We start from the raw sequence: 25,760 nt of genomic DNA on the forward strand, positions 1-25,760 counted from the left end.
ACAGTCTTGCGAAGCCCTGAGAATTTCGTGAGATAAGTGTCAAAGAATTTGTAGACATGTTTTTTTTTTCTTTTTTTGCGGTACACTGGCCTCTCACTGTTGTGGCCTCTCCCGTTGCGGAGCACAGGCTCTGGACGCACAGGCTCAGTGGCCATGGCTCACGGGCCCAGCCGCTCCACGGCGGCATGTGGGATCTTCCCGGACCGGGGCACGAGCCCGTGTCCCCTGCATCGGCAGGCGGACTCTCAACCACTGCGCCACCAGTTTAAAAACATGTAGACATGTTTTTAAACTACCACATCCACTTGCCTTGTCTTACCAAATAATCATTCTGTCTAAAGGGAAGTAGTTCTTCCCAACTCAATGTCATTGAAATTCCAGCAAGTTTTTTTGTTTGTTTTGTTTAGTATGTTCTCTTATTCTGTGGAAAGTAACAAAGCATTACAAGAATTAATGGCATTTTTTTGTTCAGAAAAATGTATGGATCATCCCGCTAAACTATTACACTGGGAGATGTGATTTCTCCTTAACCCTGCAAAGCATTTCTCCTTGGAATGCAATTCAAATTAGCATAAAATATTTGTAGTTCAGAAAAAAGGCTTATGGCATTAGAAGCCATATTTACAAGACTCATTAGAGTCTGATTTTCAGAGTCTTATTTTGGGAGGCATTTATTAATCAGCCCTAAATAACTCAATATGATATCCCTAAAACTTTAAAAATCATGGAGGGTTAAGATGGGGGTGGGGAAGGAGTAAGAGGCTTTCTACTAGGAGGTGACTTATAGTCATTTTATGGAGGAAAGACATGAAACAATAGAAGAATAAAAGTATAAAATCAAATGCAAATTTTGTGTAACAATGATGACAGTGAAGGATATATATTTGTGGCTCTTGGTGGTTTGAACTTTTTTCTTCATTTTCTTAGTAATTCAAGATCCTATATGCTACAATATAGACACCATTTTATTGTAACTGAATTTATTTTAAAAGTTGATACTGGTTTTGAGTTAGGCTATTCTCAGTCTACGTCCCTAATTACCAAGCGATTTTATTTTATTCATGCAGATTGATAACCTTACAGCAGAACTGGAAACTGCATCTTCAAAATGTCTACATCTGGGTACAAAAAATCAAGTTCTTCAACAGGAGTTATTATCTATAAAAGTAATGCAAAAGAAATGTGAAAAACTAGAGAAGAATAAAAAGAAGTTGGAACAAGAAGTAGTGAACCTCAGAAGTCATATAGAAATGAATATGATAGAACACGGTCAAGTAGAGCAGTATAAACGGGAGGTTGAAGAAAGAGCAAGACAGGATATAATAGAAAAATTAAAAGAAGTCAACCTATTTTTACAGGTTAATTTTTTGATCTGTAATGTGCTTTAATTCACTTCACTATAAATTACATTTCGGATGTATACATTTTATGTGTTTCTTCTACTTCCCTTATAGCAGTTTGTTTTGCAAATTTCTGGAAGGAAGGTGGCATTTGTTTCTCCCTTTAAATATTTCAGTTTCCATCATTATTCTCACTAAATTGATCTTTCAGAACATTTCTCACTAGAGAATCATTTTATTTTTAAGACCAACTGGTATAAAACAAAACTATTAGGATGAAAAGAAAATATTATGATTTACAAATTGTACTATACTCTTGGATTATTCTTAGCTGTATTGTTCAATTTAAAAATTTTTAAATTGATCCTATTATTCTTTGAATTATCAGATTACATGAGTATGAATATAAGAATGATTCAACTTTAATTTTATAATTAAGATTTAACTCAGTTTACATTGATGATAAATATTTTTAAAGTTCAGCTTTTTTTTCACATTTAAAATTGCTCTCTGAATCATTGACACAAAACTAAAGGGAACAAATATACTATAATTATTCAGGTTATAATTATTTTAAACATGTATGTTTTTATTTTACTTTAGACACAAGCAGCATCTCAAGAAAACTTAGAGCAGTTAAGAGAGAATAATAATGCTTCAATAAGAAGTCAAATGGAACTCAGAATTAAAGATCTGGAATCTGAACTCTCCAAAATGAAAACTTTTCAAGAAGATTCTACTAAAGCAGAGTTGGAAAAATATAAGCAACTCTACCTTGAAGAACTAAAAGTTAGAAAGTCATTGGCAAATAAACTAAACAAGTAAGTCAAAATATAGAATCATAGAAAATAAATTTAAATTTAGCTCATTAATTTGCCTCTAAAGCATAATTTTTATTGAGCCAGGTTCATGAGATTAGTAGGAAGTGAAAGCTAACTAGATAGTATAACTTTGGAAAATAATGTTAGTAAGTGAAGTCACCTTTAAAATGTTAGTCCAGTTTGCATCTCCCCACCTTTTTGTTGGTTTTACATAACTTTATTTTTTATATTTTCATATATTGGGTTGGCCAAAAAGTTCATTTGTGTCTTCCCGTAAGATGTTACTGGAAAAACCCAAACGAACTTTTTGGCCAACCCAATAGTTAACCTGATTTAGTCTTTAAGCTAAGTGTTTTTGAAACTTTGTAATTTAGATAAAATTTCTTGTTGGAATTCCGGTAAATAGAAATATTAACGAGTTTAATTATTTTTTGGAAGATTACAGCTTAAACGCAAAGCGTCACATTTTAGCATTTGATAAATTTACTTTCTTGATTATGATCTTTGGTATCATCGCTAGAGGGCGCCCTGAGACAAACTACTGTATTTGAAGTTTTTCTACTCTACATAAAGGCATGCTTGTGAAATAAGGGGAAAGTAACAGAGGGGCGAAGGGCCGTATAATTCACAAAGTGTCTAAAAATAACACGGTGGCCTGCGTGAGGGTGTGCGTGGAAGACCGCAAGGGCAGATCCCACCCCCAGTGCCTCAGTAACAGTGTTACCGGTACCTGTCCGCAACCTGTTAGGAACCGGGCTGCACAGCAGGAGGTGAGCGGTGGACGAGCCAGCAAAGCTTCACCTGCCGCCCCCCCATCGCCCCCCATCGCTCGCATTACCGCCTGAACCATCCTGACAACCCCCATACACCCCCATCCATGGAAAAGTTGTCTTCCACGAAACTGGCCCCTGGTGCCAGAAAGGTTGGGGACCGCTGCTCTAGATTATTCCTCAGTGCCGAATGCTTAATTTCTCTGAGGTAATGAGTGAAATGTGTATACAGGGGTGGTGAAAGCAAATGCTTGAAAATGTCTTTGAGGGATGGTTTGTTTTTTCATCCCTGAACTGGTTTACTAAAGGTGGGTGTCTAAGTGCAGCCATCGCAGAAAGCAGCAAGCGTCACCTGTTAAGCCGTCTCCATCGCTGACGCCATTTCTCTCCTCTCCCGACTTTGACTTACTTGTTAGTTAAGGATCCCCCAGACACATATATACTTCTTTAGAACAATTTTACACCTAGAATTGTTTATAATAGGTCTGCTCTGACCCATTTTCAGTGTTAAAACGTGGTTTAATGGGACATTCCATTTACTATTATGGCAATTTAAAAAATGCAAATCATTTACGAATCATTTAGGGAAAATGCAATGAATGAAATTGGTGTTTTGCCCTCTTCCCAGGACTAATGAGAGGCTGGCAGAGATCAGTACCAAACTACTGGTGGAGAAACAGCAGAACAGATCTTTACTCAGCACTCTTACTACGAGGCCAGTCCTGAAGCCACCTTGTGTAGGAAATATTAATAATAGTTTAGTGCTCAATAGATATCTTACTCCAGGAGAAAACTTAGAGATTTCTACCTCAAGTTCACGCCCTTCACGTGAGAGCATGGAGATGTACTTGACCAAGGTTAGTTATCTTATCCTTTTTTCCTTGGGTTTCAGATTTCTGATAATAATTCTTGTTTTTAATTTGGTGAAATTCTGAATTGTTTATTTGACTTACACACACGAAGTAAAAGCCATAATTAATTGTGCTAATAAAGAGACAGAAATTTTATGATTTTTTAAAGTCCCTGGATTTCTCATTTTCAAGAGAGATTTATCATTAACTTTATTCAGTAAATGTAATTAAACTGACATTTCTTGAAAAACTGCAGTTAAATCCTATTTTAGAAATTAAATATTATTGCCTAATAACCAAAGATATACTTTCTAATTGATTTCAGTTTGGCAATGGTACATAATCATTTTCAAGTTTTGCTGCACCCTAGTTTTTCTACCCCTAAGCATAAGTGAATGATTGGCATCCAAACACTTAACCATATATGGATTTTTTTTATTTAAAGGAATCCTAGATAAATCCTTTGTGTGAATTAAATAGACTTGTAGCACTAAATAGGTTAATTTCTTTTTTTAAGTTAAAATTTTTTGTCGTTTTCGTACATGAGAGTGCATCCTTAATTGCTATTTTACTTAGAGCATTTTTATTGAATTTTTATAAAATGTCTTGCTGAGCAATTGTAGAACATTTCTAAATACGTAAATAAAGCAAATATTTAAATTTTTTAAATGAAGTCCACTTATGTCTCTATCTTGCCATCACCTGGATGAATGATGACTATGATGGGGAGTCTTTAAATTGCAACTGGTTTTCATTGTGTATCATTGTTATTAAAATATGCATCTCACTCAGTGCACACGGGGTTATGGTTTTGATGATGTTTTCATGATGTTCTTGATGCAGAGAAAAGTAGCCCTTGTTAAATGAAGTCTCAACCTGTTTTCTCATTTGGCTTCACGTCGTAAGAAATCATAGAAGAGCAAAGCTAAGGTTTCTTAGACAGTGCTATGGCTAAATTGGGTCTAAGTGCTTCATGAAACTGGACTCCAGGGTCAAAAAGAAAATGCATGTCAAGCCCTCTGTCAGTTGCTAAGCATGATGTAAACTTAGAATGTTCTCATGAGTTGTCACCCAAAAAATCAAACAATGTATCATTTTACAAGATGAAGATGAAAGAGTGTGTGAATGCAAAAACAATGTGAGAGAAAATTTCTGTGGGAATTTTTTCCTTTAATTTTTTTGGAGGAAAGAGGCGTTTATTTTTTTAGTAATTCTAGATAAATCGAAAAATAGTTTATTTTAAACTCAATGTTGTAGTTACTAGGTATACATAGTTCCCTTGTGGGGTCTCTGCCAAATCGTGCTGGTTTTAATAAGAGAGATTGAAGAGCACTACTTAACTCTATCAAGATGCAAAGACATGTCTCCATAATCACTACAGAATGCCACGGAAGAGTTATTATACGGTTGTTGTTCACATAATTCTTAGTAAGACTTACAGAAAGAAGGTGCCTTCTGGAATTGCTAGGAATATAATTATTTCTACTAGGAAAACATAAAATAATACTATGAGAGGTGTTAACGTACTGTCTAAAATGATAGAAAGAGGTGGGTTTTTGGATGGGACATGATAAAACAATAGCCTTCTAAAGGTTTTAGCTATGATTCTACAAAGTAAAATGTTAAAAATGGCATTAAGATTGCATTTGTTTATCATTCTCCTTTATTTGCAATGTTTTAACATTTTGGACTATTCCTACTGTGAAGTTTTATCTTACTCAGCATTTTTCCCTAACTTTATGGAAAATAATTATAGCAAAGTACTGCTCTAGGTGTGTGGTTTCAGTTGCGCTGGTTGTAGCAGCAAGCTTTCTCCATGTACCTAACACTTAGATGTATTACCTCCCTCACCAGTACATGAAGTTCAAGTCTTAGCAGTTGATACCATTGTGGGGGTAGGAGATTACTACGTATCTGTCTTGCTAATTTTACCCTCAGTTTTCACATTCTAGTTAATTCTGGGATGTTTTGTCCTATATATCAGAAGTAATTTTACAGTTTTTTTCAATTGTGTTATTTAATTATATTATTATAAAATACAAAAAGTTAACATTAGCCAAAATAGCTACATCACTGTTAGATTTTCTTGCACATAGAATTTTTTCAAGAACTGAAAACTTAAAAATCTATTCCAGACAATTTTATAACAGACACAATCTCACTGGTTTAAAAATTTTTTTATGTTCAAGAGTTTTTAGGTATTTGTGTGCCAAACACGATGCATGGCCACAGTAGTTAATAAATGCCCTTTAAATCTGTCTTAAGTAGGAGGATTACATTTTACATTGACTGATTTTGGACTTTTGGTGCATTACTGACACTTTGAAAATTTTTCTAATGATTTATTTAAGTAATTTAAAAAATTGCTCAAATGTCCATTCAGTTTAGCAACTCTCTTTCTAAATGTGGTCATACAAATGCACTGAAGCTAAAACAATTAATATTCCTAAGACTTTGACTTTTTATATGACACAACATTTTGTGTCTCACCAGAATACTGAGTCACATTTCTTTTAAAAAAAATAGGCCTCGTGTTTACATCACCAAGGCAGTGCCTATCCACTCTTTGAGTTTTAACTCTAATCAAATTACCACAGTAGTTAAGCTAGTTTCTCATAAGGCACAGGCAGAGTTCAATAAACTTGTTTATTGTCTCAGTTTATTATATCAGTATAATCCTTCTTGTTCCCACTTCATTTTGTCCACATGGACAAATGAGTAGGCATTTTATCTTTTGAAAGATAGAGGTAATATCAACTTCTTAACAGTTCTTTTTCTTTCATTCATTTTTTTTCCTGTACTTAGTTTTTCAGCTCTTTGATCTACAAATTCTTCCTCAGTTCTTCTCTCTGCAGCAAAATATATGTACTTAATATCTACAGACTGTCAAGTGTAATTTCCTTCATACCTTAGCCTGTTTACAATTGGATAATGAATTGAAGTGGTTTAAATGACTTGATTTTATTACATTTTCGTGACATTTAAAATGAGTGGGGCTTCCCTGGTGGCTCAGTGGTTGAGAGTCCGCCTGCCGATGCAGGGGACACGGGTTCGTGCCCCGGTCTGGGAGGATCCCACATGCCGCGGAGCGGCTGGGCCCGTGAGCCATGGCCGTTGAGCCTGCGTGTCCGGAGCCCGTGCTCCGCAACGGGAGAGGCCACAACAGTGAGAGGCCCACATACCGCAAAAAAAAAAAAAAAAAAATTAAATTAAATGAGTGATATCAAATTTTAAAAGTATCAATAATTACTGAAAATAAATTAACTCTGGAAATGAGTGTGCATGTGTATGTGTGTGGTGTGTATATATTTATCAGATTGGTCTTAAAAAGAGAGTGCAACATTATTTTCCAGCCTGCAGTCTCAGATATAATTTAACAGTAATACATTATGGTTGGGTGAACGAACACATACTTGTTGTGCTTCATATTGTTACTGGCTTCACTACGTTTCTTTCTAAAATGTTCCTTTCACCTTTCCCCTACTTTATAGTGGGGGTTGTTTTGAACAATGTACATTAATTATAAAGTCAGGGAAGAAGAAGAAAACGTTCCCTTAGTGTCGTGTGGTCCTCTGCCTTGTTGGAGCTGCGGTGGGTAAGTGGCAGATGACACTTCTCTTCCCCTTCTGAGTTCAGCACGGGGGAGTCAGCAGCTGGAGATCAACTAAGGAGCTTTGTTACTGGCACATTAACTAACGAATTGGAGGACGTGCTTTAGGTGTGCAGTCACAGTGGGCCTCAGAATACTTCATCCCAAATTAGGCCTAAGGGGAGGAAGCAAATGCTTGACCCCGCCCCAGGGCAGGCTGCTTACTGCGGGCCTGAGAGCAGACCCCAGTTCCCGGTGCTGAGGGCACACACACCTTCTCAAAGAAGAGATTCGGAAGCAAGCAAGCACTTCTTAGTTCCTTCTCCCAAATTCACGCATTGGGTAAATCTCCCCTCCTCTCATGAGGAGGGTAGGAGTGTAAGTCCTCACGTTGAAACTTTAGGCCAAGGAATTAGCCTGTAATTTCTGACTGGATTTAAATTCTAATTGAGATTACACTCATGTTTTTTGTACATACAAACTAATGATGAGAGATTGAAGTATGCTAGATGGTAAAGAGAAATCTGTTTTGTGTTTTAAATTTTGCCATAAATAACCCACAACGTGGATAATTCATTTGTTGACTCATTTCGGTAAACCAAGTTTTATTTGGAGGAAACGAATATCGTTTTAAAGAAGACTTTCCTCAGGCTTCCCTGGTGGCGCAGTGGTTGAGAGTCTGCCTGCCGATGCAGGGGACACGGGTTCGTGCCCCGGTCCGGGAAGATCCAACATTCCGCGGAGCGGCTGGGCCCCTGAGCCATGGCCCCTGAGCCTGCGCGTCCGGAGCCTGTGCTCCACAACGAGAGAGACCACAACAGTGAGAGGCCCGCGCACAGCAAAAATAAATAAATAAATAATAATTAAAAAAAGAAGAATCTCCTCAATTTTGGCCTGTGTGATTCAACTAAAGATTTTCTCCTTCAAGTTCCCTGTCCTGTGGTTAAAAAAAAAAAATCTGTGCTTTATAAATTAAATATATTGACTGCTACTAATAGGAGTTATAATTTATTCTTGTTCATGCCTTTAAAACATATAATTTAGTTAGAAAGCTACTATTTCATGTCTCATGCATGAAACGTTATTGAGCTACATGACAAAGTTTTACATATTCATTTTCTCTGAGTTATAGTTAAAAATCTATGTGGTTTTTTTTTTCTTAATCTGAGGAAGTAGCTGGCATAGAACTCTCTCTAGACTCAGTGAGAAGGCCATTGGCTTTGTGACACGTTGGCTTTGTGACAAAGTCTCTCTGAGCCTTTGTTACCTCTTTTGTAAAATTAGGGACTTTGACTAAATCAATGACTCTCATACCTTAAAAAATTTTCTTTGGGGCTTCCCTGGTGGCGCAGTGGTTGAGAGTCCGCCTGCCGATGCAGGGGACATGGGTTCGTGCCCTGGTCCGGGAGGATCCCACATGCCACGGAGCGGCTGGGCCCGTGAGCCATGGCCGCTGAGCCTGCGCCTCCGGAGCCTGTGCTCCGCAGCTGGAGAGGCCACAACAGTGAGAGGCCCGCATACCACAAAAAAAAAAAAAAAAAAAAAAAAATTTTCTTTCAAGGAAAAGAACCTTTCTTTTTTAAAAAAAAAAATTTTGCATGAAACTGTATTACATAAAACAGAGACAAATATAGAGCTGTTTAGCTAAAGGAGTGGCGGAGACCCTGAAGCTGTGACTTCTTTTTCCTTCAATCCTGCAGTGTCCTCAGTGGGGGACCTTCCATTTCTATGGGACATAGTTTGGAAACTACCAGTTGTGAGAGAATCCTTCCAACTAAAAATCTTTAAAATTAAAACTTGCTGATATATTGTTTTCCTGTGTATAATTTTCTCACCTTTCTGTGTTTTTGTTAAATGGAAAAGTTTAAAGAAAAATGCAGGTGTGTTCTCCTTATTATTTATTTATTTTTTTGCGGTACGCGGGCCTCTCACTGTTGCGGCCTCTCCCGTTGTGGAGCACAGGCTCCGGACGCGCAGGCTCCGCATCCATGGCTCGCAGGCCCAGCTGTTCCGTGGCATGTGGGATCTTCCCGGACCGGGGCGTGAACCCGTGTCCCCTGCATCAGCAGGCGGACTCTCAACCACTGCGCCACCAGGGAAGCCCTGTTCTCCTTATTAATGTTCGACTTCCAACTACTTCCTCCAGGTGAACATGATCTTCACCTAGAAATCAACATAAGGGTCTCGGAAGTACATATTGAGGAAAACAGCTTTTGGGGGAAAAGAGAGTAATCTTACACGGGTCATTCCCTAATTCAACGCATGTAAAAACGTGACCTACATTTTGCAGTGTTTATTAATGGTAATAAAAAATTATTTCAGTAAAGGCTTCTTCCTTCATCTGTTATGAGTTATTAATTTCACAAAACCTGTCTAGTAATGTTGTCACATTATTTATTTCATAGGGCCTCTCTACAGTGCTGTTGTCAGAAAAGTGTTACGGAAAACAGTCTCTGAAAATATTGGGAAACCTGCTAGCCAAAAAATTTGTCTTCGCACCTAAAATTTACATAGGCGTTGGCTATCATGATATCATTATCATCACAGTGTTTGTCATGTTCAGTATACTATTTGAGACCCTGTTTAGTGAGAGGGTGCCTTTTATAAGAAAGATTTTTAAAAGAACACTCTAGGTGGAGACACTTGTAATACAGTTTGAAATGTTCCCACACATTTCATAATTAAGTAGATAACTATAATTAGTCAAATGTTTCAAAAAGTTGGCCCTAATTTCTAGAATGGAAACAAAGTTACAGTTAAAGAATTATGTATTGTTTTCCTTGTTTCTAATTCTAGAAAGTCATGAATCAGAAACTGAGTTTGAAAACTGGCTCTAGCCTCTACTTTTCCTTTCTTCAAGCAGATTTTCTGAAATAAATGTTTTAGTCCTAATATAGACAGCAAAATACCTTTACTTAATTTTTTGCCAGTAGAATTTTGACATGACATTACAACAGAACCATTTTCTCCATTTTATGTATTTAAGATTCTATGTTGAAAAATTATTACCATAGAACATACCTTAACATTTTAGTTATATAGAAGTGTAAGAAAGGAAAACTCATTTTAAGGAAAGATCCATTAGAGTAAAAAACTGATTAAACTTTTATAAAGAGCAATTTTTCTAAGAATTTCAAAGTAATGCATTCATTGTAATATATGACTTTAATCGTTTAAATTTGTTTGTACCAATAAGATCAAATATTACCCTCTGAAATTATGTATATTCAATAGACTGATATTTATTGTACTTTTTATCAGATTAATCTAAATAACATTACATATATATGTTCTTTATTATCTAAAATCAAAATAAGTAGGAATTTATTTTATTTATGTGATTATTTTTCTATTTAAGCAATCCTCAAATTAGGTCTAGTCTCTAGAAGTATTATTTAAAGGCCACATTTCATAAGTTATACATCATTCCTACAAAAATGTCTCTTGTCTAACTTAAACATAAATAATATTTGACTTATTTCAGATGCGGCAGGAGTTGCAAAATGCTATAACTAGAGAACTAGAAAAAGGTATGTTGCTGAAATTTATGAATTAAATTTAGACATTGATTTCTGAAATAAACTGTAAATATTCAGTAGTAAATGGCATCTCTTTCCATTGTTTGGATGACAGATACTATTGATAGGTTAAATATATTTTCTTATACATATCTAATGAAAAAATGTGAAAGAATGAACATTCATAATGAAAAATATCCTGATTCCTCATTTATTCATCATGTTCCATAGCTTTAAAAAGAAAATCTCAAAAAGTCTATGTATTTCTTTTTATTTCTGGCTATATCCTTCCTCTCTACTTCTGCCATCCCTGTGGAACTGTCAACCTGCACACTGACACTATTAGAAAACATGGGGTTTATCAACTTCTCAAGTTTCTGGCAGTGATTAAGGCCAAAATACCCACACTCAAGCAGTCACGTTCGTGTAGCTGTCACTTAGTGGCTGACATTAAAATTTCCTGTCATTGACTTTGTCATTGGTTTATCTTTCGCTCTCAGGAAAAATTCCAAATTCCTTATCATGGCATAAAAACACCCAAATCAGTTTGGGTCCTGCCATAGTATTCAGCCTTATCTCTTTACTACCTTCCTCTAACCCTTTGCTCTACATCTAGTCAAATAGACTGCTTACAATCCCACAGGTGCTCTTCCTCACCTTTAGTCTTTGTATTTGCTTCTTCCCTGCATCTCCCATACTTTTTCCTTGTCCTTCAGGTATCCACTTACATACCACCTCCACCAAAAAGCTGACAGTATTGACACAAAGCTGGGTGTCACTTCTGAGTGTTCCTTGCACCCTCTTTTATACCTGTCATAGTATTTATGACTCTGTATGGAAATTGCCTGTTTGTCTGTTTTTCCAGTTTATAGTATGATTTTTCAGGGTGGACTGTGTCACCTTCATCTTGTAATTTCAGTGCTTGTCACAGCACCTTAGCAGATGGTTGTTGAGTAAATGAATGACGAGTGAGAAAGCCAGAAGCTCTGATACTCAGCCACAAGAGCAATTAATTCATCGTGCAACCACAGGCAAATTATATAATAGTAATCTTGTATTTTGTGTTATGTCGTGTATAGATACTTTTCATTCTTCTGAACGCTTAGAAAGGTCTCAGGTTTTTTTTTTACTAACTTATATTTAGTTAACTCAAGTATTTTAGGTAAAGAATATAATCCTTTCTTTTTCTTTTCAGATGCTGCTGAATGTGAATCTGGATCCTATAGCGCTTCTCCTCTAGGAGCTACTGATGAGTCAAATCTAAATCAAGATCTAGTTTGGAAAGCATCACGAGAATATGTACAGATTTTGAAGAAAAATTATATGATCTAAAAGATAAATAGTAAAAGTTTCCCTACTGGGTTGTTTGCATAACATTTTAGTTGTTTCCCATTAAACATGACGTGAAAATCTTGATTAAAGGAAAATATTTTTGTATTATATGTGTATGATGAAAATTTATATAGTATTTTAAACCATGTTTCTCTGCATCTAACTTCCTTTTAAGCAGATTTTGTGAATCAAAACACTGTTGAGTTTTACATACTCAAACTGAGCCCTGATACCAGCACCCAGACAACCAAACTTGTCATTAATATATAGTGGTGTTGATTGATAGCTTTTTTCTATTTCCAATTTTATCACTATATATAGACCTAAAGATTTAGACAGACATCATTTGGATATACTGCTGCTATGGCTATTGTCAATGTTTTGGTTTTTTTTAAATATTATTTATTTTTTACTGTGTTGGGTCTTCGTTGCTGCATGCGGACTTTCTCTAGTTGCGGCGAGCGGTGGCTACGGGCTTCTCATCGTGGTGGCTTCTCTTGTTGCGGAGCCTGGGCTCTAGGCGCGCGGGCTTCAGTAGTTGTGGCAGGCGGGCTCTAGAGCACAGGGTCAGTAGTCGTGGCGCACAGGCTTAGTTGCTCCATGGCATGTGGGGTCTTCCCGGACCAGGGCGAACCTGTGTTCCCTGCATTGGCAGGAGGATTCTTAACCACTGTGCCACCAGGGAAGTCCTTATTGTCAATATTTTGATGTATTACAATTGTTATAGTGCCATAAAACTTAGTATATATAACTTTAAACACTGATTCATAGATCTTTCCTCATGGAGAAATAAAATTTCCCTAAGACTTTTCACCTTTTCTATTTATTTACTACTTACTTTTTGGAAACAGTCTTAGAGAAGAGTTCCAAGCACCAGGCTCAAACAGACATTTTCATAAAACCACCATATCTCCCATATATTCTCCTAATGTAACATTTATCTTTCCTAAATGTCATTTGTTCTCCCATAAGTGCCCTTCCCTCCCCCCACCAAGAAGTCATGTTTTTCAGAAGATGCCTTTCTCCTACTCCCTGTCACTTAAGTAGTATATAAGCCCCCAGTTGTAGCCAGCCCTTCAAAGGGTTTCTTTGTGAACCCCTGCATGTAGTCATACACAGGTAAATGTTTTTTTCTCATGGTAATCTGCTTTTGTCAATTGAATTTGCAGATTCCCAATTAATGAACGTTAAGAGGATAGAGGAAGTGTTTTCCTTCCCAACAATTCCAAGAGCTAAAATGTTAGTGACTCTTACTTACATCCTTTATTCCCTTTTCTTCTGTCCTTTCAGTGTACTTAGTTGGCAGAACTTCATAAGAAATTGCTTATCGTTCTCCCCCGTAACCTTCACCCAGGCATCTACGCGCTGCCGAAGAAAATTATTCTACTACTTTTATTTAGTTAATTTGCATCTTCTTTCTTCACAATGTCGATTTCAAATCTCCTCTCTCTGTAAACTTTTCACCCTGTTTTTTCCCTCTCATGTGTACCAGGCAATCTCATTTCTCACGAGAAACTTATTGAAAGATTTGCCTGTATCCCCACCCGCTCTAGGCTGTCTTCTCCTTCCCCCATTCTCTCAAAACTACTCCGATGTCACCGATGACTTCCACATCGCTAAATCAAAGTGACACCTTTCCAGTCCTTGTCTAACTGAATTTCTCATTCCTCTTGGCTTTCAGTATAACTGACCTCTTTGAGACACTCTCTCCTTTTGGCTGGGCTTTTAATACTCTTTAATTTTATCCTGAATGCACCCACAGCGTATTGTGATCGGAGCCAGAGTTCTTATTAATATCTCACAGTAAATACACAGGCCTTCCCCCCTCGCCCAGGCCTGCACCTGGGGCAACACGGTGAGAACAGGTCAGTTGTTCTAAGTCAGCAGGTGAAGGGGCGGGAGTTAGCCGTCCTTCTCTCCTGGGAAGCATCTCCTCACTCTGGCCTTTGGTATGTAAGTAAAACTGTTACCCACCCCAACAAGGGTCCTTCTGCCCAGTGTCGCCCCCACCAGTAGAATGAGTTGGGTTCAGAAGCAAAGGAAAGCTTTACTCTTTTTTTTTTTTTTTTTTTTGCGGTACGCGGGCCTCTCACTGTTGTGGCCTCTCCCGTTGCAGAGCACAGGCTCCGGACGCACAGGCACAGCAGCCATGGCTCACGGGCCCAGCCGCTCCGTGGCATGTGGGATCTTCCCGGACTGGGGCACGAACCCGTGTCCCCTGCATCGGCAGGCGGACTCTCAACCACTGCGCCACCAAGGAAGCCCACAAAGCTTTCCTCCTTGATCAAAGAACGCAGAGGAGCAAGCTCCCGCTCAAGAGGCTGTGGGCGGGGCTGCTTCACAGGGATCCCATCAGCAGGGGAGGGGGTGGAGTTCTCGCGGGGCAGGCGCAGGCGCAGGCGCAGCTGCTCCCCATCGCAGTGCCCACATGGCCCGCCACCGCCATCTTGATTGGGGGTGTCGTGCGCAGCGTTCCTGCATACGGTCGGACCTCCCACCCCCAGCTGGAGCATTGGCGCAGACATTTCACACCCGGAACTCGGGTCTGAAGTGCTGGATGCGAGGCCTCTGCACGAAGACCCCCTGTAAGCCAGTGAAAGCAGACTAAGCACAAAGGCAAAAAAGGTTAGACTTTATTTTACTACCCAGATTCTATTTTTATTTCCTGGGAACAGCTAATGGGCTTTGCCGGTGATGAAATCTCTCCAGGAGCCAGACCCGGAGTCTCCAAGTTTCTGGGCCTCATTCCTCCTTGAAATGTGAATTCCTAGGGAGATGGTGCAGCTTCGGGGGCCTACTCAGAGCTGTAACTATTTGGTCCTCCTGGGGGGATGAGGCTTTATGAATCCTTTCAGATCAGAGCAATTAACTAGACAAATGGCTGTAGATATGAATCTCACACTGCACAAAGAGTCTCAGAGGGCCAGGGCTTTTTACAAGATCGCTGAGAAATCCCAGGAAATTTTGCTTCCCCACAATTCCACCCCTCATTCCGGAAGGAGCTTTAGCCCCAATATCGGCCACTGTAACCAGTCCAACTAAACTTGAAATTGGTGGGCACCAAATCCTTTGGATTTGTCTTAGCCAACACTTAATCAGAGCTACGATCAGCAGGACCCTGACTTAGCAAAAGAAGTTGACCTCAGCTGAACTCCCCCAAATCTCAGGTTCAGGCATCTAGCCGAGTCCCCCAAACCATTAGGGACGACCTTGGGAAGGCAGGTGGCTTCCTCCTTGTGTTTCCATATTAACCTTTGCTATCTGGCCCAAGGCACTGTAAGGAAGCAAAATTTGTCACCCCTAAACGTGTCTCTTTGGCACGAGAATTATTTTAGGCTTAATAATTTTAAGAAGTGGAAGACTCAGGAAGTCTTTCTTTTTACCACCCCCTTAACTGTTGAAGAGTTTAGATAAAGGGCCTGGTCCGAGAAGACCGCCATCACCAGAGACACCTAGAAGGAATATGGGCTAGGTGCGGTAAAGGGCACTCCAGATTTTTACAGGGAGTTCCAAACATTTGCTTTTCCATCTCCATGTGAATTGCCTTCCTCCACTTTGTAGTCCCAAACCACTACCCATAACATCCTCTTTTGTCTTTAGCTGAAGATGGTATTTAAGGGGAGGTTTTTAGCCATTCTGGTGAGTTACTCAGTTTTCCTGGGTCTCTCCCATGTATACAGGAAGTATACATGTTAGTAAGCTTTTTTTTGTTTTTCTCCTGTTAATCTGTCTCACATCAATTTTATCCTGAGACCAGTCAGACGAACCTAGAAGGATAGAGGAAGGTTTTTTTTCTCCCCGACAGCACATACCTTAGTACAGGTAGCGATGCTAATTTACAAGTGGCACAGACTTTGCTTCGCCTGCAAGGAAGGAATCTATGGCAAACTCTGTTATCCATACAATACTAGCCAGTGAGTTGAAGCTCACCTGAATGGCTTCAAGCTGAGGTGGGGTCACTGTGTTAGTCATAATGCTCGCTGCAGAACCAGCCAATAAATTGAGAGACGAGTTGTTGGAGCAAGGGATAGCGACCTTATTTGGAAAGCTGGCAGGCTGAGAAGATGGGAGACTCATGTCCCAAAGAACCATCTAGCCTAAGTTAGAATTCAGGCTTCTTTTATACTGAAAGGGAAGGGAGTAAAGTCAAACACTTCCTGGTTCCCATCAGCCTCCTGAGGGGAGGTGTTACTTTTTTCCTCTTTTTCCTCCCTGCAGTCATTCACAGGTGGGCCTGGTCAGCATGCTTCCTGGGAGCTAAACAAAGGTACTTTAGCTTAATGCTCATTACCTGGGAGGCAGGGTTCCCAGAGATGGGCCATTGTGTATAATTTAAGCTTGTAGGCAACATCGCCTCAGTGATTAACTTGTAATAGAATATGAAGGTTCTTCGCTTTGTATGGTATTGTACAGTTGTTCACTTCAGCAGAAGTCAGGGACAAATTTCATACTGCCTTTTGTGAAACAAAAATAAAAATGGAGTCGGTAATGCTCCCTAAAGAGGGCTCTCTAAAGTGGAGCTGGGAGGCCATTAAGGGGTGTGACATATGCAAGTCTCAGCCTGGATGGGATCTGACGTTTTGACCGTTTATTGTCCTAATGAAGTCATCCAGAACATCTGCCAGAAACTCAAGATACTTCTTGGACCCTACCCTAAAATAACTTGTGATCCCTTAAGGACAAGTATTTCCTGACTCGTATCAGAGTCAGTCATAATTCTCATCAGGCAATTTTTGTCAGCTTGTGGCTTTTTGTCTTTATAAGCCCCTGACTCTCTCTCGGAACACTCAGTTTTACGTGAATCTGTGTCTCCCGAATTGAAATTCTTTTTTGTTCCTTCCAGTTTTATTGAGATATAATTGACATGCAGCACTGTATAATTTTAAGGTGTACAGCATAATGATTTGACTTATGAGATGATTACCACAATATATTTTACTATAATTATAAACATAACTATATCCCTGTTGCCAAGATATAGTGAAACATAACTATAGCCCTGCTGCTGGGATATAGTACAATTATTAGTCAGTGTTCTCCAGAGGGGAAATAAAAACAGTATGAGGTTATCTATCGATCTATCTATCTATCATCTATCATCTATCTATCTATCTCTCTCAACAGGTCTGAAATCTGCAGGGTGGGCCTGCAGGCTGTAAATTCAGGGAAGAGTTGATGTTGCAGTCTTGAGTCTGAATCCCCAGGACAATAGTCTGGAAACTCAGGCAGGGTTTCTATGCTTCAGTCTTGAAAAGAGTTCATTCCACTTTGGGGAACCTCAGTCTTTGCTCTTAAGACCTTCAACTGATTGGATGAGGCTCATGGACATTATGGAGGGTAATCAGCTTTATTCAAAGTTACTGATTTAAATACTAATCACATTTAAATACACCTTCACAGAGGGGACTTCCCTGATGGTGCAGTGGTTAAGACTCTGCGCTCCCAATGCAGGGGCCCGGGTTCGATCCCTGGTCAGGGAACTAGATCCCACATGCACACCGTAACTAAGAGTTCGCATGCCACAACTAAAGGGCCCGCGCCCCTTGACTAAGGAGCCCACCTGCTGCAACTAAGACCTGGTGCAACCAAATAAATAAATAAATAAAATCATTTCCTCGAAGAATACTTAATGGTATGGTAAAGTGCTCCAAATGTGATGTTTATAAAAGCAGGATACAAAACTGTATTTAAATATATACATATATTTAAATACCTTCATGGAAACATCTAACTTGTGTTTGACCAAACATCTGGCATCATAATCTAGCCAAGTTGGCACATAAATTAACTATCACACTGGGCAGATATTTTAACTATCAATTTTAAGAAGAATATTGAAATATTCTAATATTTTTCCAGTTCTAGGCTAGGTTTTATGGAGAACCTATAATGCACCTTGTATGTTCCTTCCTGCCCCCCTGCAAGAGTTTTTTATTGTTTTAATTTTTAAAATTTTTTATTAGAGTATAATTGCTTTACAATGTTGTGTTAGTTTCTTCTGTACAATGAGGTGAATCAGCTTTATGTATACCTATATCCTCTCCCTCTTGGACCTCCCTCGCCCCGACCCCCATCCCACCCACCTAGGTCATCACAGAGCACCGAGCTGAGCTTCCTGTGCTTTATAGCATGTTCCCACTAGCTAGCTATTTTACACATGGTAGTGTATATATGTCAATCCTGATCTCCCAGTTCATCCCACCCTCCCCTTCCTTCCTGTGTCCACATATCCATTCTCTACATCTGTGTCTCTATTCCTACCCTGCAAATAGGTTCATCTGTACCATTTTTCTAGATTCCACATATATGCATTGATATATGATATTTGCTTTTCTCTTTCTGGCTTACTTTACTCTGTATAACAGACTCTAGGTCCATCCACATCTCTACAAATGACCCAATTTCATTCCTTTTCATGGCTAAGTAATATTCCATTATATATATGTACCACTTCTTCTTTATCCATTCTTCTGTCATTGGACATTTAGGTTGTTTCCATGTCCTGGCTATTGTAAAGCTGCATGAACACTGGGGTACATGTGTCCTTTTGAATTATGGTTTTCTCAGGGTATATGCCCAGTAGTGGGATGGCTGGGTCATATGGTAATTCTATTTTTAGTTTTTTAAGGAACCTCCATACTGTTCTCCATAGTGGCTGTATCAATTACATTCCCACCAACAGTTTAAGAGGGTTCCCTTTTCTCCATACCCTCTCCAGCATTTATTGTTTGTAGATTTTTTGATGATGGCCATTCTGACCGGCGTGAGGTGATACCTCATTGTAGTTTTGATTTGTATTTCTCTAATAATTAGTGATGTTGAGCATAGGAGTTTGTTACTGATTTTGTTACCAAACCAAACTTGGGTCCACTTGCCCAATGCACAGCAAAGATAATCTACTGACACCAGGTTGTGATGAAGGAAAGTGTGGCGTTTATTCCAAGGTGCCCAACGTGGCGCCAAGCAAGGAGAACAGACGGCTCAGGCTCAATAGACCCAAACTGTCCGATGGCTTTCAGGGAAGGGTTTTTAAAGGCAACATTAGGGGTGAGGATGTAATGTGCCAGATGAGCTTGTGTACATCCTTCTGGATTGGTTGGCAGTGAGGTAACAGGGTGGTGTTTTAGGAATCAACATCAACCATCAGGCTCCAACCGGTCTGAGGTCTGTGGGCTTGTGGTCAGCATGCAGTTAACTTCTTCCACCTGGTGGGATTTTCAGTGTCTGCAAAACAGCTCAAGGATATATATGGCTTAGAATATTATCTATAGCCCTTGAGGAAGAACTAAAGGTCCTTGACTTTGTTTTATGGCTAAACTATTATTATTTTGTCTTGCTCCACTATTTTCCTTTTTTCTCACTTCCCTAATTACGTTTGCTCTTTGGAACTGGGGGAAAGCCTAGGAGGCTAAAGGTTTTCTACAAACAAGAGGCAGGGGCCATGGGGAGGTCCCCACTGGGTCCTGCTCCATTGCAATTAGTTTTTCTTTTTAACAGTGTTTCCCCCCTTATTTTTAATGGATTCAAGAGGAGGGGAGAGGGTTCCTAGTTAGTTTTTCAATCATAACCCACCTAAACTGGAAGGTCTAGAAAAATCTCTCTCCTTAAAATAAAATAATCTGCGTGTCATATTCCCTCACCTCAGATAGTAAATGCGTGTTATATCATTCGAAAAGCCACAAAACCAAAACCAGCCAATTCCAGAGCTCTAGTCTTTGTGCTGGATGCTAGAGAAGCAACAACAAATAAAATGTGGCTTCTTCTCTCTAATTGTTTGTTACCGGTTGTCATTTTGATCCTTATGCTAATGACTCACTGGAGTAAATAAAACAAAATCACTTTATGAAACTGCAAAGAAAATGGGAAGGAAGTCGTAGGAAAGACCACTTAGCTTCTGAGATATTTATTAGGAGTTGGAGAGATTTGTTCTAAAGGGATATAAAGCCTTGTTCCAGCAGGAAACAATTAAAAAAATTTTTTTATTGGAGTATAGTTGACTGACAATGTTGTGTTAGTTTCAGATGTATAGCAAAGTGAATCAGTTATATATATATCATACCTATATAGATCCATTATTTTTCAGATTCTTTTCCCATATAGGTTATTACAGAATATTGAGTAGAGTTCCCTGTGCTATACAGTAGGTCCTTATTAGTTAGTTATCTATTTTATATGTACTAGTGTGTATATGTTAATCCCAGTCTCCTAATTTATCCCTCCCCCCCATGCTTCCCCTCTGGTAACCATAAGTTTGATTTCAAGATCTGTGAGTTGGTTTCTGTTTTGTAAATAAACTCATTTGTATCATTTTAAAATTAGACTCCACATATGAGTGATATCATATGATATTTGTTTTTCTCTGACTTACTTCACTTAGTATGATAATCTCTAGGTCCATCCATGTTGCTGCAGATGGCATTATTTCATTCTTTTTTTATGGCTGAGTAAAATTCCATTGTGTATATGTACCACATCTTCTTTATTCCTTTCTCTGTCAATGGGCATTTAGCTTGTTTCCATGTCTTGGCTATTGTAAATAGTGCTGCAGTGAACGTTGGGGTGCTTGTATCTTTTTGAATTATGGTTTTCTCAGGGTATATGCCCAGGAGTGGGATTGCTGGATCATATGGTAGTTCTATATTTAGTTATTTAAGGAACCTCTGTACTGTTCTCCATAATGGTTGTACCAATTTACATTCCCACCAACAGTGTAGGAGGGTCCCTTTTCTCCAAACCCTCTCCAGCATTTATTGTTTGTAGATTTTTGATGATGGCCATTCTAACTGGTGTGAGGTGATACCTCATTGTAGTTTTGATTTGCATTTCTCTAATGATTAGTGATGTTGAGCAGCTTTTCATGTGCCTACCGGCCATCTGTATGTCTTTTTTGGAGAAATGTCTATTAAGGTCTTCCGCCCATTTTTTGATTGCATGGTTTGTTTTTTGATATTGAGCTGCATGAACTTTTTGTATATTTTGGAGATTACTCCCTTGTTGGTCGCATCATTTGCAAATATTTTCTCCCATTCTGTGGGTTGTCTTTTCGTTTTGTTTATGGGTTCCTTTGCTGTGCAAAAGCTTGTAAGTTTGATTAGGTCCCATTTGTTTATTTTTGTTTTTATTTTCATTGCTCCAGGAGGTGAATCAAAAAAGATTTGCTGTGATTTATGTCAGAGAGTGTTCTGCCTGTGTTTTTCTCTTAGAGTTTTATAGTAGTCATCCTTACATTTAGGTCTTGGATTTTGAGCTTATTTTTATGTATGGTGTTAGGGAGTGTTCTAATTTCATTCTTTTACATGTAGCTGTCCAGTTTTCCCAGCACCACTTACTGAAGAGACTGTCCTTTCTCCATTGTATATTCTTGTCTCCTTTGTTGTAGATTAATTGACCATAGGTGCGTGGGTTTATGTCTGGACTTTCTAAACTGTTCCATTGATCTCTATCTCTGTTTTTGTGCCAGAACCAGTGTTTTGATTACTGTAGCTTCGTATCGTAGTCTGATGTCAGGGACCCTGATTCCTCCAGCTGCGTTTGGGAGGATAGCTTTGGCTATTCATGGTCTTTTGTGTTTTCATATAAATTGTAAAAGTTTTTGTTCTAGTTCTGTAAAAAATGCCATTGGTAATTTTATTGATAAGTATTGCATTGAATCTGTAGATTGCTTTGAGTAGTATAGTCATTTTGACAGCGAGAAGCAATTTGCTCAGGATGGTTCTAGGTATGCGGTAGGCACCTGATATTCATTAAATCAGATCTGATTTTCCCAGCCTGTGACTCTTTGCGTCCAGCAGATGGCGCCAAATGACTGGCCATGATTCCAATACATGGGCTCTTCTTTGGAAAACATGAAATGTAATTATAAAAGCCCAGCACCTTAAACAGAGCATTCATATTGTCTGTCTGCGACGCTTTCTTTTGCTCTATTTTAGCGTGATGTGAATCAAAATGAGAAGCAGACAGTAAAATAGTTGCCTCTCCTGGCATGTGGTAATATTGTGGAATAATGAAAATGTAAGTCAAACACAGAGACAGCCCAGTAAAACAGCACCTAAACACAGAGCTGGTGTGGGGAACTCGTGTGAGTGTGTGTGTGTGTGTGTGTGTATGTGTACTTCTGAGAAAGATAATAAAGAGTGGAAGTGATGAAACATACTTTAATAAAAGGTAAAGAGAAAATATTGTAGAAAAACCTATAAAGAGAGTAAAAAAGTTGGAGATGAAAGAGAGAAAGAGAAGGGAGATCTCAAGGGAGCATGAGACTAGGCTACATGGATAAAAGTATTGACATGGGAACTCCAGGAGACAGCACCCTATTCCTCTATTTCTTGCAAATAATTGAATTTCTAATGAATATCATACAAGTAGAGGACGAGAAAAAAATACAGTAAGTCATCTGGAACCAATTCAATGGAATTCTTCATTTCAAGGGACTCTGACTTCGTCTCACAAAGCCTGGGAATGTTCCATACCCCTCACAGCACCTGTTACAGAAGGTGAAGTCGAAGCTGCAGGTACTGAAAGAGGAAACTCCCTACTGTGGAAAAGGAGAAAAGAAAAACGCAGCGTTGAGTTCGAATAGTAGACCTACTGAGTTCACTTCTTTGTTAAGCTTTTAAAATCTCCCCCATTGAAAGAGAAAGTCTGCCTCAGATAAGGGGGGCTGTGAAGAGGGAGGTTGTTCCTGCTGCATCGAGGGACCTATCAGTTCAGAAGCTGCTTCCAGAACAGGGCCACCCACACCCTAATTCGGAAAACAGTTCCCTGTGTCCTACGTCACCTGTTGGGAGACATTTCAAAAAGGAAGAAAAAGAAAAGCAGTCATGAGATACTCCAATGAGCAACCACAAGCGACCACTGAAGCCAGGACCAAGACTCTACTACCATGGTTTGCCCAGGAGACTGCGGCTCCTCTTAGGAATCCTGCAAGTTATAAAACCCCTGAGTGAAACGATGCTACAGGCAGAAGTGTCTTTAAAGCATCGTAGTATACAATATTTTGGGCTTCGCAATTTACCTCAATTCCAATGACCTTACCAAAAACTAAACTTGCCTAAAAACTAGAGGTCCCTTTCTTCCAGGAGAGTTGATTTGTTACAAAAAGAGTATGACACCCAGGTTCTTACAGGTTTGAGTTTAATTATAAAATCTATGGAGGGGAGAGGTGTTTAATCCAGATTATTCCAATTAATCCTTCAAAAGATGCCTTCCTTTTTTTCTTTTGGCCGTGCCACATCTATGCAGGATCTTCGTTCCCTGACTAGGGATCGAGCCCATGCCCCCTGCAGTGGAAGGGCAGAGTCCTAACCACTGGACCGCCAGGGAATTCCCCGAAAATGCTTTCTAAACAAGCTCTGATAAGCCAGTGGCTCTCAAATTTGTGTGTTAATGAATCACCTGGGGTGCTTGTTAAGATGCAAATTCCTAGGCCTAGCTCCAGACTCTGATCAAAGAGGTTGGGTTTGGAGCCTAGCAATTTGCATTTTAAACAATCATTTCAAGTGATTCAGATGCAGAAGATCCAAAGACCTCTCTTAGAGAAATATTGCCCTAAGCAAAGGCAGGATTGGTCATTCAGGGAGGCCTTCAAACTCACTTCCCATCTGTCCATCCATCCATCCATGCATCCTTTCAGTCATTCCCTCCCTTTCTCCTGAACCCATTAATTCAAGAAACATTTCTGGTGCCCTTGCATTGTACTAGGAGATGTTGGACGTCGTAAATACAAAGAGACTCACTTCCTGCCTGGAAGGTATTTTATACCTAATGACTGATAGGCTGATATATATATATATATATATATATATATATATATATATATATATACATACACACATATATTATACATATATATATTATATTATGTTAAATATATAATCTATTTATATTATATATAATATATATATGAATGACAATGTCAAGTGGTAACTGTAGAATTTACAGCTGTGATACCAAAGAGTGTTGCAGGAATTTAGAAGAAAGTTGCCTGGACATGAGCTAGTGTGGCTGGGAAAGGAAGACATCTCCACGGAGGGTGTGGGATGTGGCCTGGGCCCTGAATGATGAGGAGTAGGCAGGATATTTGAGAGGAAGGAACAGTATTAGCTTCCTGTCATGCTTGTTAAGCAAGGTCATTATTAATACCCATAAGCCTGCACTAAAGATAGCTGAGTGGCCAGGCATGGCCAGGGATTAAAGGATAATCTTATTAACTGCCTTCAGAGGAGCCATAGAGGAGGAGAAGACAAAAGTTCCCGACTCAGCAACATCATCTCCTTGTTTTCAGTATTCTGGTGCCAGTTGGACCCTTTTTTTTACTTTAATAAGTTGATAAATAGTAGGAACGCTTGACATGACATGTTTACTGTATATATCCTGTTTTCCTCTTAGGTCCATATCTATTTCATCCAGCTGCTTTAAAAAAGTTAAAATTATGGTCATAAGACATACGACAGGCATAGACAATTAGCATCATCAGAAGAGGATCAGAACTGTTCGAAGCCAAGGGAGGAAGATGAGTTTAATTAAAAATTACTTATGTAATAAGGAGAGCTGAATTCCTAAAGATTTATGCTTAGACATATTATTATATTTAGCTATATTTTGCCTATCTCATTACGTGAAAGACATTTTAATCTAGCTACTTTGTTTTTCTTCTCCAGCTCTTCTTCCCAACAACCACAAAGCATCAAAAACAAAACATTTAAGCCAGTTTTGTCCAGGAGTTTTCATTGACCATGTGGAGAAGGGGTATTACTATATACTACCACCACCACACTTGGTGGGAAAGGGACAGACTCTGGAGCCAGACACTTGGGTTTTTGTTTTTGGTTTTTTTTTTGCGGTACTTGGGCCTCTCACTGTTGTGGCCTCTCCCGTTGCGTAGCATAGGCTCCGGACTCGCAGGCTCAGCGGCCATGGTTCATGGGCCTAGCCGCTCCACAGCCTGTGGGATCTTCCCGGACCGGGGCACGAACCCGTGTCCCCTGCATCGGCAGGCGGACTCTCAACCGCTGCGCCACCAGGGAAGCCGGACAGTTGGGTTTTTAATCTTAGATCCGTCACTTACTATCTTTGTGGTTTTGCTGTGCCTCAGTTTCCTAATCTGTAAAGTAGACACAAATAGGGTCTTGTGATGGTTAAAGGAATCCATACATACACAGCGCTTAGAACAGCCCACATAGTAAAAGCTCAGTCAGTGTTAGCTATTGTCATGAGCTCTGGTGTTGAGGAAGGTACACAGGAGCGAGTTTCTTGGGATATATAGATAGGTTGGAGAGATGTTAATATGTACTTGAAAATCAACTCTAATATGGGGCTAAAAATTATTCAACACCGCCCTGAAACTTTTTCTTTTTTAACATCTTTATTGGAGTATAATTGCTTTACAATGGTGTGTTAGCTTCTGCTTTATAACAAAGTGAATCGTCTCCTACATATACATACATCTCCATATCTCCTCCCTCTTGTGTCTCCCTCCCACCCTCCCTATCCCACCCCTCTAGGTGGTCACACAGCATGGAGCTGATCTCCCTGTGCTAT

The 25,760-nt window shown here is 39.2% G+C and overlaps 1 protein-coding gene across 6 annotated transcripts in view; it reads left to right on the plus strand.

The window, feature by feature from the left end:
- Positions 1-12,638, plus strand: part of ANKRD26 (ankyrin repeat domain containing 26) — a 72,168-nt gene extending 59,530 nt beyond the window's left edge. For 5 of the 6 annotated variants that reach the window (XM_082619309.1, XM_082619313.1, XM_082619311.1 and 2 more), the window contains 5 exons: positions 1,068-1,358; positions 1,944-2,161; positions 3,560-3,788; positions 10,856-10,901; positions 12,085-12,638. In XM_082619309.1, the coding sequence (XP_082475435.1) occupies positions 1,068-1,358; positions 1,944-2,161; positions 3,560-3,788; positions 10,856-10,901; positions 12,085-12,221 (921 nt within the window). In that variant the 3' untranslated portion in view covers positions 12,222-12,638. The remainder of the gene's footprint in view (positions 1-1,067; positions 1,359-1,943; positions 2,162-3,559; positions 3,789-10,855; positions 10,902-12,084) is intronic. The other variant, XM_082619314.1, reaches the window with a different exon arrangement.
- Positions 12,639-25,760: the final 13,122 nt, after the last annotated feature.

This window comes from Mesoplodon mirus (assembly GCF_964341445.2).
Source record: "Mesoplodon mirus genome assembly, chromosome: 4".
Taxonomy (NCBI): Eukaryota; Metazoa; Chordata; class Mammalia; order Artiodactyla; family Ziphiidae; genus Mesoplodon; species Mesoplodon mirus.